The sequence below is a fragment of the Strix uralensis genome, chromosome 2 (assembly GCF_047716275.1).
Source record: "Strix uralensis isolate ZFMK-TIS-50842 chromosome 2, bStrUra1, whole genome shotgun sequence".
Lineage (NCBI taxonomy): Eukaryota > Metazoa > Chordata > Aves > Strigiformes > Strigidae > Strix > Strix uralensis.
In genome coordinates, this window is record NC_133973.1 from 103,371,817 (window position 1) to 103,390,590 (window position 18,774).

Here is an 18,774-nt window from a genome sequence, read left to right on the forward strand (position 1 = left end):
CATTGAGGTGTTTTGCAGAGCAGTCACCGAACAGCAGCTTGTCAGCTCCAGCGTCTGTGAATTCCTGTGGCAAGTGTAAAAAAGCAGTTAAAATGCTGTTCTATTTTAAAAGCTGCTTTTTACGACGACCGTCTGTCTGCTGGGGCACCTCTTCTCTCCGCAATAGCATGGGGGGGATATGTGTGTGTGTGTACCCTCTATATGCCCCTGACTTCCCCGTCTCTAAAGCTGGAGACAAGCCCCGGGAACGGAATCGGACCGGACGGGATGGGATGGGATGGATGGGACGGGACGGGACGGGATGGGATGGGGGGGACGGGGCAGCTACAGGGGGTCACAGCCTCGGGGAGCTCCGACGGCTGCTGGGCAGCTCAAGGGGCTCATTGTGCCCGGGCCGGGGGCGGTCCTGCCCTCCCGTCGGGGCCTGGCCGGTGCCGCCTCCCCGCCGGCCGGGGCCGGGGCGGGCCGGGGCGGTGCTGCCCCCCCGTCGGGGCCGGGGCCGGGCACGGGGCCGGGGCCGGGAGCGGGGCGGTAGAGGAGCCCGGGGCAGCTCTCCCTCCCGCGGCAGCCATGGCAGAGGGCTCCGAGAAGGTGCCGATCGCCCGAGCGGGGCCCGACGATGTGGAGCAGTGCCTGCCCCCCGTGAGTGCTGCCGGGCGCCGGGGCGGGACGGGACGGGACGGGACCGAGCGGGCCGGGGCGGGCCGGGATGGATGGGTCGGGTTAGGACGGGTCGGATCGGAACAAAAGGGGTCGGGTGGGATCAGGCTGGGTCGGGTCGGATCGGATCAGGACCGAACGGATCGGGTCGGGCCGGGTCAGGACCGGGACGCGGCGGAACGGAGGGTCAGGACGGGACCGGGGCCGGGTGGGGGCCCGAACGGGGGTCCCCGCCGTGCTGGGGGGCGGAGGCTCTCCCGGCCCGGGGGGTCCCTGTCCCGCACCAGCACCCCGCTCTCCGCAGGCGTACGCGGCGGCGGCGGCGCCCCCCGGGCCGGGGCGGCTGCTGAAGGCGGGTGCAGCGGTGCTGATCGCCGGAGCCCTCCTGCTGCTGGCCGGGGCCATCGGCGCCTTCTACTTCTGGAAAGCCACCGAGCGGCAGGTGAGCCGAGCCTGGAGCGCATCCTCGCATCGGGGGGGGCGGGGGGCGAGCTGGCTGCACGTAAGGAAGGGCACAGGCTGGAAACTCTTCTTGCGAGATCGATAAAGAGGTCTTTAAGCAGATCTTTATTTTTTTAGCATGCTTTCAAAAAAAAAATCCACAAAAAAAAACCCCAAACAACCCCTAAGAAACTAACTCATAATCATTATCTTTACTGGCCGTTTGGATGGAGCCTCCTGGAAGCACATTTATTAATGAACACGAAACATATCTTTGAAAGCACAGACGCTACATTGATTTCTGCTTGCAAATCCTCAGCGAACTCAAACCCCAACAAGTCCCCGGGGATTCAGATCCTGGGCAAACTCCAGCTCCCAGGACAAAAAAAGCATTGAAATGTGTAAATGCCTTTTTCACATCATCTGCATTCTTGGTCCAGATTCTACCTGGACCCTCAAATATGTAATGCTATATTTAACCCATTAACAGGCACCATTATTTCACTCTGGTGGTTCGTATGACTGTGTGTACACAGAGGTGTTTATGGTTAGCAGCTGTGGAACAATTTTTAAAGTCATGATAAGTTTTATTATTTACACTTTCTGGGCTACATGAAAAACCCTGTATGCAAAGACCAAAACTGAGAAGCTACTGCTCAGTTTAAGAATCAAACTTCAGCACATTAGAACATGTTTATATATTAACTTTTCTTTCTGTATACATAAGATTTTGGTTTAAAACACATTTGAAACATGATGGTGCACATGTGAATCAGCTTGCTCCACAAGTGCAATTAGTGTCCTTGAATTTACTTTGGAAGAAATTTTGTACCGCCTCCAGCCACACGCCAGCCACCATCAAGGAGACCTTTGTGCGAATCCCAGCAGCTAGAGCAGAGGTTCCCCGGTGAGATACACCCGTGCACGTAGGAATCATTCAGATCATCAGAAAGTACAAGGTTTTACACCAAAAAGACAGGGCACGCTGCTGACCTCCAGGATGCGCTTTAAGAGCCATCTGCTTCTGTAGGCTTTTGAAAAGGGAGAGGGACCTGAACGGGTAAGTAGGCAGGGAAGGGGTAAGGCGCATTCAGCTCTGAGGGGGTGGGTGCATCTGCGGAGCACAGGACAAAGTTTCCTTTTTTTGATTGCTCCTGTCATCTAAATTCTGCTTTGTGAAATGTGTCACATTCATAGTTGTCATTAAGCTTCCAAGTTGATCTCCAGGTAAAGACACTAGGAAAGCTTAGAGTTATTTTTTGCAAGCTGCCTTCAAACTCAGAAAGCTACACTTGACTTGCAAATGTTTAGGAAGCAACTGTAAAAATCACATTTAGCATCACTCATAAAAAAATTTAAGGCTTTTTTTAATTAGCATTTTTATTTTAAATCTTTAAATTCTGACATTACTGACAGGGGTAACAAAGTCTCAACTGTGTCTCAGCCCCTAGGAGGAGAGACCATGTACATTGGTCTGGTTTTATGGACCACGTTCAGCAGGAGTCCTAGACAGTGAAGAATAGGGGACTGAATCTGTATAACTGAGGAACCATAAATCTTTAGCACCTTAGACTTTCCTGAGTGAAGGTGAGAGAAGAAGAAATTTGTCTCTAGCTGTCAGTGTAAATTTTTCATTAAAATGCTGTAAGGCTTTTTTAAGACCAAAAGTAAGCTGCTTGTGCAGCACTTTTAGCAGAGCTGCATGAGAGAATCGCAAAACCCCTTTACAGATTGTGGTCCCCCAGCAAATACAAACCACACTGCAGCTTTCCTCATTGAAAATAGGATAAGAAGAAATACGCTGACAAGGAAAATACGAGTCTATACAACTTCACATCCAATTTAAACAAAGTTCACATCCATTACAAGCTGGGAAGCATGTTCATATTCAAGAGAAACCTGTTTTCCTGCACCTCAGCAGAACATCCTAAGAGATAAATAGGGGTTGGCCTCCTTCAAAGCAGGATGTTCACTCCTGCTCTCCTTTGGGAATCATGCCAGCATAAGAAGCGATTCCTAAAATATGACCTAGAAGAAGGTTTTTAAGCTGGAGTCAGCCTGGATGTGGACTCACCCCACACTGTTTTTCAAGTAAAACAGAGTACTCCCTTGAGGAGGGACCTCAGAAGGTCTCTAGTCCCTGCTGCTCAGAGCAGCTGTGGGGGCAGAACCGGTTGCTCAGGGCTTTATCCAGTTGGACCTTGGAAACTTCCAAGGACGGAGACTGCACAACTTACCTGGGCAACGTGCTCCACCATCTGCCTTGCAGTAGTGTGGTGTTGGTTGTTGGAGGGTTATCAAAATGCCTACAGAAATAAAAGTTAGGACCTGAATAGGGATGTGACAGTCAGAATGACCCATCGCCTGGTGTAGGAGGAAGGCAATAAGCAATTACTGACCTGTGCTACTGCTCTTTTATCGATTCCAGGTGTACAATGTTCACTATACTATGAGCATTAATGGAAAAGTACAAGACGGATCAATGGAAATAGATGCTGGAAACAACTTAGAAACATTCAAAACTGGAAGTGGGAGTGAAGAGGCTGTTGAAGTTCATGATTTTCAGATTGTAAGTACTGCCACCCTTGTCTGTCATGTAACATGCTCCAGCGCTGGACTCTAAGGATACCCTGCCCTGCCCCAACTTCTCTGCCCAGTCGGTCTCCAGTTCCAGCCCCCAACTATCCACACAAACATCCTTGCTCTCCTGGCTTGCTTTCACTGTGAGACAGGCAGTTTCCTCCAAAACAAAGTCTAAGTGCCTTTTGGGGATAGGCCGTGCCAGATCCCACTCCGGGAAGCAGTATGGATTAGGTTGCATCAGGTTTGGCTCCACATAACACTTAGCATTTTCAAACCATTGAACAGAGCTACAACATATGCCCTTGGGGTCTTGCTAGAAAAATGTTCTGGCAGGCTGTGACACAGCCCTTGCAGGATTTCATATGATTCGAACTGGAAAAACCACTTCCCCCTCCCCAAAACATCACTGCTTTAGGAGCATAGGGTCCACACAGTAAACCAAGTAGACACCAAGGAGAGACCACTGTACAGCGCTGGACCCAGGCAGCTTGCTCTGCCCTGACATCAAGGATGGGAGCTGCTCTCCATGGCTTGGCCTGGGTTCATCCCCAGGGGAGAGGATGGAGACATTTAGCATAGCTTATGCATCTGTGCACCAAACGCACGGTGCTGGGCCACTTGGGATGACAGAAAACACATTTGGGTACTCCAGCAGCTTGGCTGTGGATGCTCAGCACAGAGCCTGAACTAACAGATGCTGAATTTCAGCAGAGCTCTACAGCTCAGATAGAAGCGGTTCACTGAGCTGTACCACCTCTGAGCTACTAAAGGCACATGATGTTGCAGATTTACAGGGTCCAGATCCTGCAATTAATGTTGTCAGGTGTGAAACACTTCAGCATTAAGTCCTTTGTAAGTCAAAGCAGCACCTAAAGTAAAGATGCTGCTGCTGCTAACAAGACTTACCCTGGGCTTCTGGAGCAGCCACCTTCCCCTTGCTGAATCTAAAAAGGCAAGAAAATTCAGCTCCTTGGCTTCTTAGCAAGTACAAACAAATCCACACCAGGAGACCCAGGACCCCAACTTTCCCAACAGCTGCGGTTCAGCCTTTACAAAACTCTTGTTAACATCACCATAGCAACACTATTAGTTAGCTGAATAGGAGCACCCACAACAAGCTCTTCGCATTTGCCTTTGCATTTCCCACATCTGCACAAAAGCATCAGCCCACCAGAGAGATGCTGAATTCATATTGCCTCTGTGTGTGCTGCTGGTAAGCCATCGCCTGTCACAGCCAGGTCAGAAATCAGCTCCCATCACCAAGCAGCTAAAGGGACCTCACAGGGATGGTGCCCACTTGTAATTAGAGCACGCCAGGGACAGGCTCAGCGAGAGCAAAGGGATGCTGCCAGTTGGTTTTTGAGCCAAGAATGCACATAAAGGAGAGAGAAATTGAAGAGATGCGCTTCTAACAGCCAAGTATTTACATCAGCAGCTTTGGATTGACTGGCACCGCTTGAATGATTGCACGGTCAGTGAAGACTTGGATTTGGCAATATTAGGATACTCCTATCATGCTCGGTGCACCACAGAGTCTCATTCCCTTGTGCACCCATCCCTGCACTGCCATCCCCTCTCTTACTGCTTTAGTAATTTTGTTTTGATGGGTGTCTGTCCAACTGTACAGGACTTGCAGGCACACAGGACAAGACTCAGGTGCCTCTGTGCTGTCCATCTCAAGCTGCATGAGATGCCCAAGGCATCCATGAAGCCCGTACAAGGCAGGTAAGAGGGGTCGTGATGACACCCATGCCCCCCTGTCCTGGCAGCTAGAGGCTAGGCAGAAAACCAGCACACCTCAAATAGCACTAGATAATTGTATTTAGGCGGTTGAATGGAGCTTGTGCAACCCTATTAAAAAAAAAAAGTTTTGCCATCTGCAACGAGGTATCTAAATCAGTAACATGAGAGGTCTTTTATGGGTACCCAAAAACCTACAGCAGAAACACTGAAACTACAGACAAGGTTTCTGTGCCATATGTGCCTAAAGTGCTGGCACAGGGCTTGCAGGTACAACCCAGGACTTGCAGGAGACCTGTAGCCCTGTGGAGCTGCTGGGACACCCTTTCTCTTGCTTAAAACCAGACATCCATAGTTTAGGCAACTGCATTTCACCCTTGTAGGCCAGATGAAGGAAGTCCCACACGCAGATTTCTGCACCAAATTCCCAATCACGAGCTTCCCCTTGCTGTCACAGCTACTTATGTCTATAAATTGGACCAAGCTGCCCCTGTATTTTTGTAAATCTGTGTCATAAGGGTACCGCACCACCAGCTAACACAGTTTCGAGGCTGCCTACGTTAGGTGCTAAATTACAGTTCAAATTGTGTCAACTAATTCCTTAACAGAGCTACTTCAAGTAGCCTACAGCAGGCATGGAAGCACTTATATAAAACACCCCCATCTTTCAGAAATCAAGCAAAAACTTCTAGACCCATTTGACCAAAACTATAAGGCTAAAATGATGAGGGAAGAGAGTTTTATTGCATCTGGTTTTAAATGCGATTTAACCTTCAGACTGAAAATTCGGTGGCAATTTTAGCAGAGCTTGAGTGCTTTCTTGGGGGTGGTGGGGAGCTGGAGGGCTGCGCACAACCCCCTTCCTTCTGCTTTTGCAGGGTATAACTGGAATCCGTTTTGCTGAAGGAGAAAAGTGTTACATCAAAGCTCAGCCAAAAGCTCACGTCCCTGAAGTTGATGCTATGACTAAAGCGAGCCTCTCGTCAGAGTTGGTAAGGGGTAATTTGTTTAATTTTTTTAAACAAATCTTTGTATAGAGAGGATCTTAAAGTGATTTTTAAATACAAATAAAAATGACATTTGAAAGCCACTGTGGACAGTGGTAGAGTTGTTGCGGGAAGGGTAGGGTAGTTGAGGGTTCATTGACTGATTGCGAGGGGTCCCTGAAAGGTAAGAAAAGCAAGATCGGTGTCAGACGTGTCTCTGTGTCCAGCGGCATCATAAGAGGCTGCAGATTAGCAAGTGGGGGAAGCCAGAAACCATTTCTACCAATTCCATAGGAGACCTCAGTGATAAGAGCATCTGACTGAGATCAGGCTGTGCACAAGGCTGTAAGGGAGAGCATGGAAGAAGCAGCTGTTTTAGTCAATGCAAAGAGGGGTTGTGGTAGATCCCAGGAGATTTCTATCAACATCTTGAGCAGAAGCAGGGACTTCATCAGTCAAGTCCTCTGAAACAGTCAATAAAGGGAAATTGTGGAAAACATTACTGCAAAAATTCAGCTAAGTCAGAAAAAAATAATAGTTTAAAAAAATTAAGAATTTGCCTTCTTAGACAGCATCAGACTTCATTTTAGGACATTGTGTTAACTAAATTTTGTGGAATCCACATCACACCACCACAAAAACTCCAGTTCTCACCCAGATACTGCCAGAACCTCTCATTACCTCACATTTGGAAAAAAGCCTATCGCTTTATGTGCGCAAAGCCTGGGTTTCCCAGAGCTCAGACCCTAAAACCATCGCTCACACAGGAGTGGCCCTAGTAACTTGTGTATGGCTGAGCCTGGATGCTGGCAGGAGAGCACAGGAGATTCACAACCCCTTTCCCTGGGTTTGCTCCAATCCCAAGAAATTAAAAGCAGATACAATTAGCTGGGAGAGAGACACTAGTAAGGCTGCACCTTCCTGCAGTGGTGCTGTGATTACTGAACATCTGCTTTAAAATGAAGGGGGAAAAGGTCTCTCTAAATCCAAGTCAGCAAGGCACCAGCCATGCTAAAGGCCCCTGAAGTTGGTAGGGTTTTCCCCATGATGGGGAAGAGATTCTTGCCCAAATTGCAGGCAGGGACCTACATCTTTCCCACCTTGCCTTATTTTAAAGGCAGGCTGAGCTGCTTCTCTTCATTTAGCACTATTGCCTAAAGTCAAGGTTTCAATTTTTCATCTTTTTGTGAAAATGAAGTCACAGTCCTGAAGATATTATCCTAAAATACTCAAAAAGTTATTTCTAATCTTCTACCTGGCTACAGTAAACCTATTTCCTTGTCCTGTTTTCTGTGCATCTTCTCCAGAGATGCATTACCTACACAACCACTGCAATAAATCGTATGCACTGAGGCCACGAGAAGCAGCCAACTTAATGCTACCGCTGGGATATTAACTGTTCCCTGTTGCTCAGCTTCACAGGTTAGATGTACGATGGGAATGGCAAAGTAGTATTTATTTTTCTAGGGCAAGTCCTCTCTCTGATATACACGTATTTAGGAGAAAGTATGCATATGCCATTTTCTTACAGCATGTATCACAACCAACACTGCCTAATAAAAATGATTGATTAAAATAAGCTTTTATAGATACCCAAACTCTGCCTGATCACAAGTCAGGATCAACTCAAACAGAAACAAAGGATACTTTTTTTTTCTGAAAACTAGATTCAGATACTTCTGATGCTGATAAAACTTTAAGTGGGAGACTATAAATAAAGAGCACTTCTCACTAGGCAGATTGGATAGTGAACTTAGATGACTTGAGACCTACAAAAGAAATCAATAAACACACTAAAGGAACAACAACTAGACAGAATAAATTGATCTAGTCAGTTATATAACAAGTTTTGATGACTTTTATGGAAGCAATTTAGAATTTTAACTTTGAAATCATACTGGTTTTCATGATTCAAAAGTTGGTTTTCTTTTAATATTTCACTGTTGCTATAAAATACTTACACATTTTATGTAAAATAATACTTTGAACTAACAACTTTAAAGAATCAATCACTGGCATTTTCCTACATTACTTTGAAGATATGAACCAAAAACCTGCAGGGTATACTTCAAAAAGGCAGGCTCCTTTAACTCACACTTCAAGCTTTTGGTCAATTGAATTGCTTTTACCAAAAGAGACCTTTAATCAGACTGATCACGTTGAGTTAAAACTGGAAGCTGGAGCAGTTCTCAAGCTATAATCCTCTCTAAAACTTCTGAGCAAGATTCCCCCCCTTCTCCCCCATTGTAAATATAGTTATATTTTGGCACTACATCAAATGAGAATGGGGCACGATAAAAGATTATGGTCCTGGTTTTAGCTGGTGTATTTCATTGCTGCTTTGCTGAAGGTGGTAAACCTTTACAGTTTCTGCCACACGAAAATCTGGTGATTTGGGCTGAAAGACCTCTGACACCTAGTCCTTTACATGGGGCAAAAGCCTTCCGAGAGAGACAGGTGACATCTCAGCCCCAGCAAAGCTCACAGTAGTTTTGCCATTCATTTCAGTGGTGGCAACCTTCACTCAGGCTTTGGCTCAGTACAATCCGTTCACATTCATGAAATACAAGGATGTTCGGTATTAGCTGCAGTGGATGATTATACAGTTTGATGCTCAAGAATTAACAGCAAGCAGGCACATGACTGTTCAATGAGCAGCAAAGGATTTATGGTCTTCAATTTGCAGGAAGATGAAATCATGCCTGTGAGATTTGACGAAAACTCTCTTATCTGGGTGGCTGCAGACGAGCCTATCAAGCATAACAGTTTCCTAAGCCCCAAAATTTTAGAGCTTTGCGGGGATCTTCCAATTTTCTGGCTGCGACCAACATATCCCAAAGGTAACACTTCTTTTATTTGAAAAGTATGTTATCTCTTCCTTCATCTAAATGCCTTCCGCAAATCAGGTTTGCCATGGAGACTTGCACATCTGGGAAATCAGGATCCTTTCCTCCCTTGCCCAGCCTGCCTTCCCAAGCCCTTATGGGTTGGTGCCGAGATTGCAGGTTTGGAGTTTATCCACACTTACTAGACATTTTCCATACTTGTATTTCCTCAGACAATTTACATAGCCCACATGGGTGACTTTGAGGTGAAACATTCCCAGAGAGGTCAGCCTCCTTCTACAGAAGTACAAGACAACGGCTTAAACTAGCCCCCAAAACATTTAGGCAGATGACACCAGGTAGCAGGAACACTATACTTGGCCAAGAGTTGGGGAATATCAAGCTCAAGCTCCTGGGACCACAGCCTGTCCTGTTTCGCACCCCACTTCTCCAGAGGACTTCAGTGGAGTGGACAGACGAGATGCTTTAGCCAGGCAGCTGGTGGATGAAGTTTATGAGGTCCTGGGGGCAGTCCCAGGACTCAAGTACTTCCATCACCCAGAGCCAAGCTTAGCAAAGGTGTTCAGGAGTCACCAGGGAGATGGCAACTTCTCCAAGTGACTTCCAGGCCTGGGAGGAGAGGAGAAGGCTTGAAAAGATTTAATCCTCCTTGGTCCAATTAATATTAGAACACTCAGAGATGGGGAAAACAAACAGAATCACAGAATCATCTAGGTTGGAAAAGACCTTGAAGATCGTCTAGTCCAACCATTAACCTAACACTGACCGTTCTCAACTACACCATATCCCTCAGCGTTACGTCAACCCGACTCTTAAACACCTCCAGGGATGGGGACTCCACCACTGCCCTGGGCAGCCCATTCCAATGCCTAACAACCCATTCTATAAAGAAATGCTTCCTAATATCTAGTCTAAACCTTCCCTGGCACAACTTGAGGCCATTCCCTCTTGTCCTATCACTTATTACTTGGTTAAAGAGACTCATCCCCAGCTCTCTGCAACCTCCTTTCAGGTAGCTGTAGAGGGTGATGAGGTCTCCCCTCAGCCTCCTCTTCTCCAGACTAAACAACCCCAGTTCCCTCAGCCGCTCCTCTTACGACATGTGCTCCAGACCCTTCACCAGCTTCGTTGCCCTTCTCTGGACACACTCAAGTAATTCAATGTCCTTTTTGTAGTGAGGGGCCCAAAACTGAACACAGTAATCGAGGTGCAGCCTCACCAGTGCCGAGTACAGGGGTAAGATCCCTTCCCTGTCCCTGCTGGCCACGCTATTTCTGATGCAAGCCAGGATGTCATTGGCCTTCTTGGCCACCTGGGCACACTGCTGGCTCATGTTCAGCCAAACAAACAAACAAAACTAACCACCACATTTTAGAGCACCTGTGGATCCAAACTGCCAATATTTTCCACTTTTTTCATGTCCTTGCATATCCCATTGGGAAACAAAAGAGGAGTATCAAAGCTGTTCAGAAGCTGTTTCCACCAGGTTCACCAGCTGCCCTTGGAAGCAGGGCACCAGTCTGTCACAAAAGCACTTTAAAAAAAAGCAAGATGCGTATGACTTGTCTTTCTAGCATTAGCAACTGTTGCTGAGTTAACATCAGTGACCACAGGGTGGGTCAAAAAACCTCAATAAATCTTCTCACACCTGTTTTGCCTCAAGGGGAGGAAGAGGGAGGGGCAAAAAAGGCAATCTCACACCCCTTTGGACTGGCATCAGCTGCAGATATAACACAGGAAGGCAAGCAACTCCCATGGGGATGCTCATCAAGTTTGCAACCACACAGTTTCATCTTTCCCTCTGCCCCCTGCCCTCCCCCTTTTTTTAATATTTAAAGAAATCACTGAAATCTTAGATAATATGTGGATAAATACAAGGACATGCTGAAGATAAGATTATCTTCTCATGATTATTCTTCAGATAACCAAAGGAGAGAAATGAAGAGAAACAAACGTCAATCAGAATCAAACTTTGATACGGAAGACTTGGAAGCTGCTACTGAAGAAGTAAACACCAGGTCGCCTACTACGCAGCTGACTCAAGAGCTTGATGACCAGTCTAATGAAACCAGGCCAATGGGACAAGAAACTGATCAAACGCTTAATCCAGACAACCCATATAATGTAAGTATTTGCACTGTAATCTTTCAGAGTCTGAGACTGTTGTAGACAGGTAATATGGTGGGTGTGGGGTTTGTCTTTTTTTTAGCTGCACAATCTTTGCCTGTTCAGCTTTTCACTGAAATTACAGACTTGTAAAACACTTAATAAGCTCAAAACAGTCTTCCCTCAGTCCTCTTCTCCCTCCCTCATCCCAGTTTTCATTAGACTTCAGTCTGAAACAAGCTCAAGTACTTGGAGGTGGCAAGATTAAGGCAAGTTGATGCCAAGTTGCTTTTCAGGGTTTCCAGGTCCATACGGAAGCAGCACTAGAGAGATCTGACAGGGATAACACCTTCTGAAAACAAGCCAAAGCTGGTCTTGATCAGACAGCTGAACCCCATCACTGATAATGTAAGGAGGAGTCCAGTAGCTAGAAACATACTTTGCCCTCAAATAGAAATTAGTATCAGAAGCGACTACTACAGAGGAAAGCCGTAGTAGTGTCTGGTTGCAGAGAGATCTGGGTTAGGCCGAATAAATCTGTTTTCTCAGCCTCTTCTCTATCAGAGTAGACAGCCCTAGTCTAGCACGCAATTCATGGAGGAGAACCTGTTTAGAGACAGCAACAGTGGGTGGAGGATAACTATCGCAAAACTTGTTCTCACTCTTTGAGACGAAGCAGCCCACAGAAAGAGCACAGGAGCCGCCCCGCTGTGTCCCAACACCTTTGGCGCGCTGCAGGAAAACTGACTGTACAGTAGGCACCTTCCAGTCTACTGCACCAGCGCCAGACAATTTATACCCACCATTTGGTGCAGCAGGAGTAAGTCATTTTAATACAACACTGTCACAAGATAAATGCCTCCTGCTTTAGAAATAAGTCCCAGCTTTGACTTGACATTTATGCAACAGCAGGAGATCATTATACTGTGACAGCATTCTGCCGAGTTGACATCCCTTAATTAAACTTAAATTAATCACTCCAAATAAAGTGGATCTAAATCGACTCTCTCATGAGGTCAGTAAAACAGCAGCAGCACTGGAATGTAACTTCTCCTCACAGCTACTAATGTGACCACATCCACAGAGTCTGAGCTGCCCTGTCTCTGGAGGGCAGTGGCAGAACAACTGCCACAGGTCTGTTCCTCCAGCCACAGGGCCCTGGGGCCAAGCAGAGAATGTCCGGTCCCATACGGCCGCCAGACTTCCCTCAGCCTGCAGGGCAGGATTCACCTTCACTAACGGTTATTGCCTGGATGCCTATATCCAAGCTTTCTTCAGAGATCAATTCATTTGATTCAAAAGGACCGTTAATTATACTATAGGTCTTTCCTGCAGGATGAAGTGAATCCTCCCTAGAGCTATTTCTCTTCACCCACTATGAGTGGAGTCTGGATGATGAGCTCAGGTGTAGAAGTTCACATCTGAATTCAAGGATGATGAATCCTGCCCAAGGAAACAACACCCTCCCTGCTCTCAGTGCTGGGAATGGGTCGCTGGGGGCCCAAACAACACTGAGCTGTCACTAATGTCCTGTACAAGCCCAGACAAGAGATGGCACCTTTCTGTGCCTCACATTTCAGTGTGCTGCTAGTTTTCTGAATGAAAAATGGTCAGGTAAAAAGCTAAGTGCTACTCCAGCATGTGCTCTTTGCAGCTGCTTTTCTTGAAATAACACCAATGGGAAAAGAATAAATGAGTTTCCAGAAGCAGAATATCCAGGTTACTTTCTTCCCAGAAAGGAGGGAAGGAATTTTGAAGGGTGAATGCAGCAGTAAGAGCCTGCTTTCACATATTTTATGCATGCCTCGCTCCATGTAACTCCTTACTGTCAGATACAGAACAGGCAAAATTCTCACTGTCCACAATGCACCTAAGTGTGGCAGATGGGGGAAAAAAAAAAAGCAGACTGAAAGACGAGGCAGAAATATTCAGAAAACTACAGGGTAATAGCTTACTGAATAGTTTCCTGGGAATACTGTAAAAAGCATTAAAATGCAAGAATTAAAACATTAAAAACACAGCATACACTTCAGACATTGTCATCTACATAAAAGACCCTGATAACTGTCTTGAAATCTTTTCCATCCAATATTTAAAACTTGGGAGTTTACTGCTGCTGGATCTTTTGCAAGGACTGTAGAAGAAAAATAATTAAGTTAGAGCTCCCTGTTGTTTCTTTCCATTTCACACGGGTGACTGAACCAATTCTACACCTCTACCAAACAGAGCAAAACTAAAGAAAAAAAAAAGCAAGATGCATGGGTCGGTCAGTGGGAGCTCTGTTAACTTCAACAAGACCAAGATTTCAGTTTTTACCCTTTGTAGGGTTAACAGGAACATCAGTATATTCTACATTCTCTGAGAATGAGAGCACTAGGATGACATTTAGTATTTTACATTTCAGCAACTGGAAGGTGAAGGGATGGCTTTTGACCCCATGCTGGATCACCTAGGTGTGTGCTGCATTGAATGCAGACGAAGTTACACACAGTGCCAGAGAATTTGCGAGCCTCTCATGGGCTACTACCCATGGCCTTACAACTACCAAGGCTGCCGTACTGCCTGCCGAATCATCATGCCCTGCAGCTGGTGGGTTGCTCGTATCATGGGTGTTGTGTGAGAAAAAGCAATCAGAGCCTTGACAAAATAAGCAGGAATGCAATGACGACAAACTGGCAAAAGACTACAACCAAAGCAGTACTGATCCTGGCTTTTAAAATAAAAGTGTGTGTTACCTCACCAAAAGCAAGGTCAGATATTCTAACTGTAAATAAAAATCTTAAGTTAATATTCCATTAGCTTTACAAATGACAAGGATATACTAGGACTTACTGAATTCAAAAACTAAGACATCCCAAAAAAAGGCACTATTAAACTTTGCTCACAAACTGGTTTAGCAGTCCAAAAGCTTGCTCATAAATCCAAATTTAGCCTTTCATAACAAAACCCTTTCTTTCCAAGCTACATGTGAAAATTTACATCCAATTAGGCAACAAGCTCAACTTGTACACTTGGGAGTACCTTTCATCCATGTAGCTTACTTAAATAAATCACAAGTTAAGTTACTCCCCATTGCTATTCATACCGAGTTGCCAGGTCATTATGAATGGTTATAAACCAATTACAGCATACCTTTCCCACAAAGCTGCTCCAGGAGACACGGGAAAGCGCACATTGTGCTAAATCGGAAACAAACAGCAGGAAAAGGGGCTGCGGAAGGGAATGTGCGTGGCCACAAAATCAAAACCCTTCGCACATCCCAACATCAAAGAAGCCCCAGCATCAAGAATCTTGTATCCATGATACCACTGTAGTGTCTAACAAGTATCTGCTATCCAGCTACTACAGCAAAAGTATTTACATGCAGTTGCAGACCAAAGAGTCTCAAGACCCTTCAGAATCTACAACAGCCACTGTATTTATAAATCCTTGAACTAGACACTTTTGACACAAGATTACAACCCCTCTTTATTTCACATGGATAGCAGCCATTCATGCTAGCTCCTTTAGCTTCGCTGAAGCTAACCTCGTTCCCTGCAAGAGAAACTGCTTACCAGTAAGGAGGGGAAAAAAAATTGAAAAAGGTTTCTAACCTCACCCTTTTTGCTTCAGCAAACTCTGCAGTTATTGGAATTGATCCTATTACATATTAAATCTCTTAGAAAGGTACTCAGCTGAAACACAAAGATGGAATGACTTTGGATTTCTAGCCTTGAAAAACAAAGATAGAGGTATTACACTGCCTTCATCCATACCACACGTCTTCAACCCTACCACTGAGTTTATGGAGCCATCTACATTGGCTTTATAAACAGAAAGGTCCAATTTTTCTTAAAGTTCACTTTCTGGAGCATTCATTTTTGTGACCAAACAGCTCTTGAGATGTTGCAAGCCTAGTAATGTTATTAACACTGCGTGACACACAGAAAAGAGGAATTAATTTGACATAATCGTGGCTTAAAGAAAATAAAGACAACCTCATGTGGAATGCTAAACTGCATATCTAAAAAGCAAAGTGTTAAATGAGAATAGAATTCAGTATTTTGTTCTATTGTAGCTTTTTTTAATATAAGCTTCACCTTCACTTAATCTGAAGAACAGACTTGCTTTGAAACATTTAAATTAAAAATTTCTTGAAGTGGGATTTCAAGGCCTGTTAAATTTGAGTTTCCGCTTTTTAAAATTAAAATTACCTTGGATCATTATGTTGTTTTATAAGTACATCATTCATATGCTTAGAAAAGTCAGTTTTCCTTTTTTACTGCAGATTAAACAAATACATTAAAAAACGGCAGTTGCTTTATGTGCTTTTTTTCAATATGGAAAGTGTAACAGTACCTTTACATACATGTTCAAGAACTGTCTGGAGAGAAAAACAAGGGGATCAGCAAGTGAAACACTGAAGGCAAAGAGAAGGAAATGTGACTGTACATATGAACTAGACTGTTGCTGTCTTTTGCATCTAAGGCTATATTGAGGCAACCCGTGACCTGCTTATCCCTGTCCCCCCAGTAAAAAACAAAACCAAAACCAGTCTCCTGAAGTCAGAAAAAACTATCTTGCAGGTGATCGCCACATCTACACATTCTTAACAATACTAACCCTTCCTAACCCACAGGCTCCTATCAGTTGTTTTCTATAGACAGTCACAAAGCATGTAAGATACAAAATAGCATCCTACTCATGGATGCTTTAAACTGTCACATGCAGCATGTGCACTTTGAGAACTCTTCTGTATGCACCATGCCAAGAAAGCCCCAGTGATCATAAGAGAAGCAGATACACTACTTACATGGTTTGTGACTAGCATGATTACCGGAGCTACAACATTAAGTACAATGCAGAGGGCACAATTCATCCATTTCCAAAAGATATGCAACTAAATGCCTTCCCCAACTCATGCTTCAAGTAAGCAAATTCATATTTACCTATGTATCATCTTCAAAGAAAAAAAAAGTAAAGATCTCTTGCTGTGGCAAGGTCGGAAAGTCTTTTAAGTGCAACATCTAATTTTGAAGGGAACGTTCTGAGGTGGCATAGGAGTGACAATAAAATCAATGAAAAGATGTAGCAAAATTCCCTGCAGTGGTGGCTCTGACTACAGTTCTAACTATCCACAGTGATCCTGTTCACCACTGTACAGTATTTGCTACCGATGTTGAAGACAAGTTTTCCACTGCCACCACAAAAATAATACCTTGCACACTAAAGTGATTATGATATGTCTGCATTTGGGGGGGTAGGGAGGGGGGATGTTCCTTGAATCTGACCCTGCACTAGCAGAAACCAGTTCAAAACCTTCCTTTGGCCAAAGTTTATGGAAGGAGGAAAGAAAAAGGGATGAGCTTGTCACCAATAGTGTTTCCCACCACAGGTGGGTGGATGTTAGTCAGAGCACTGTAATTCTACCATCCTTGAAACTTAATTACCTATGTCATTGTGTACTAGGAGAATTAGGATGGCAGGGCAGATTAGAGCAGAAAAAGGGGATAAATTCAGGCTGGTGGAAAAGAGAAGGAAAACAGGGAACAAAGCCATAGGGTTAAAAAGACTGAAAGCCAGTGATGGGAAGGCAGCCACCATCTCTTTTCTGCAACTACAGCCCACTTTCTCCGCACTTACAAGGAATGAACCCAAGTATCTCCCTTTGTCCTTTTTGATATGAGAATCATCCTCCACTTGTACCTGCACTGAGGAAGTAAGAAGCAGCTGGGAAGCATGGAAGCGGGCGAATCTGTCTTCTGCCTCCCATGTAACACTACAGCAGCACAAATAAATTCCAAGAAAGTTTCAGTGAAGAACAGACTAATCACTTGAATCACTTGTTCCATGCAGTGGAAAAAAAAAAAACAAACAGATGTAGAGAAGCATAAAACTACAGTTAGCAAAGAACGGATTGTTGATTGGCACATCGGGGGGACAGAATCTCTGTTCAGGAAGGGCAAGAGTTAGACTGAACCAGGAGCACCACCATCTTCTGCTCTGAGAGGCTCAACTGATCTTTTACAAACACTGCACATATACCAAAGATGAGACAGGCAGCCTTAAGCTACAACAGACAGGCATTTTCTATGACCCCCAGAACAGTAGCAGAGAGTAATCCCATCTGTGGTATTAAGTGGGAAAGCTACTGCTACGTCTTGCTGTCCTGTTTCCATATTTGCAACAGGACTACAAATCACAGCACCGAGGTGAAACTGCCTGGGTCTTCTAGACAGTACTATCTACAGACGACCAAAAGGCTTGGGAAAAAAATGACCTCATGAGAAGTTTTAACACAATTAAAACATCATCCACTCTGTCCTTGCAGGTTCTCTGCCTCTGGCCAACTCACTGCCAGCACTGCAACAAATTCCACTCACCCTCTCCAGTCTCGAAGGAAATTCCCTCTGTCACTGGTACCCTTCACAGCCTCTATTCAACCTCCAAGTTCCCTGATATCTTCCTCTTGATCTCGAGCTTCTGGAACCATTCTGTGCGCGTGTTTTGTCAAGAACAAAAAAAAATATACCATTCACAAAGTTCATGAACCGCCTTCCCCCCAACTTTATAGGGAAATTTTGCTTACTGCTTTAATCCAACCCTCTCCCATCAGTAAAACCCCAACCCTCCACCCCCCCCACCCCCGTAAGGCAACGAGAGCTGCCACTATTGGTTCACCTAAATTCTAAGGTGGAACACACCCACGTTATCTGTCTGTGCTCAGAAACATGCTGGAATTACGTTCAGACCTGCAAACTTAGCTTACAGGATTGATATGGACAGGGAGGTCTACCACTTGATTGCTACAAGTTTTAGCCTGAAGCTAAAGCATTATATTTGCATTACATATGCCTCAAGAGTACATAAGTAGCAATGCATTTTATTTTACTTTTTGTCTTAAGCTAAGTGAATTGAATCCCAAAGCAGTGAAACAGTACCCACTTAATACAAGAATGTATTGTCCTTATCTGACGAAATATTCCCATGGTCTTTCTGTAAGTGAAAGTCAACAGAGGAACCCCTACTGTGTTCTCTTCAGTAAGTAAGAACAACTTGATTGGCAGAAAACATCCTCAAATTACTTTTTCATTTCTATTTAAGAGATTTTTATCTAGGCTTTTCCCATAGCAAGTCTTTGCTAAGCAGTGTTAAGTGCTCTGAATGACATTTATAAAGCCAGGCTGGCTGGAAGACAAGAACTCAATTTTGTGACAAAGTGAAGCACTCGGACATTTGTCTTTCTTCTACATTAGAAAGGAAGAAATGCCTTTCAGAGCATAAATAAAAAGCAGCAAAGCATTTATCCAGGAGAATTGAGCTCAAGTCCTGGTTCCAAATCAAGTCAACTTCAATGTTAGCATCCCATATGGATGGCAAATGCTCTAGATATTGAGCAACTAGGTACTCAGAATTCTCTGAGGGCAAGAAAT

The 18,774-nt window shown here is 44.8% G+C and overlaps 1 protein-coding gene across 1 annotated transcript; it reads left to right on the forward strand.

The window, feature by feature from the left end:
• The first annotated feature begins 537 nt into the window (after positions 1 to 537).
• CNMD (chondromodulin) lies at positions 538 to 15,653 on the forward strand. Its single transcript, XM_074859554.1, has 7 exons — positions 538 to 642; positions 965 to 1,102; positions 3,530 to 3,670; positions 6,303 to 6,416; positions 9,097 to 9,250; positions 11,178 to 11,380; positions 13,767 to 15,653. The coding sequence occupies exons 1-7, from the start codon at positions 571 to 573 to the stop codon at positions 13,980 to 13,982; spliced, it is 1,038 nt and encodes a 345-aa protein (XP_074715655.1). The 5' UTR covers positions 538 to 570; the 3' UTR covers positions 13,983 to 15,653.
• Positions 15,654 to 18,774: the final 3,121 nt, after the last annotated feature.

Excerpts from the sequence above, each read along its gene's own strand:
- CNMD (XM_074859554.1), top strand. The coding sequence starts at position 571 with ATGGCAGAGGGCTCCGAGAAGGTGCCGATCGCCCGAGCGGGGCCCGAC. Across the intron at positions 643-964 it reads TGGAGCAGTGCCTGCCCCCC|GCGTACGCGGCGGCGGCGGC; the intron begins GTGAGTGCTGCC and ends CGCTCTCCGCAG. Across the intron at positions 6,417-9,096 it reads CGAGCCTCTCGTCAGAGTTG|GAAGATGAAATCATGCCTGT; the intron begins GTAAGGGGTAAT and ends TTCAATTTGCAG.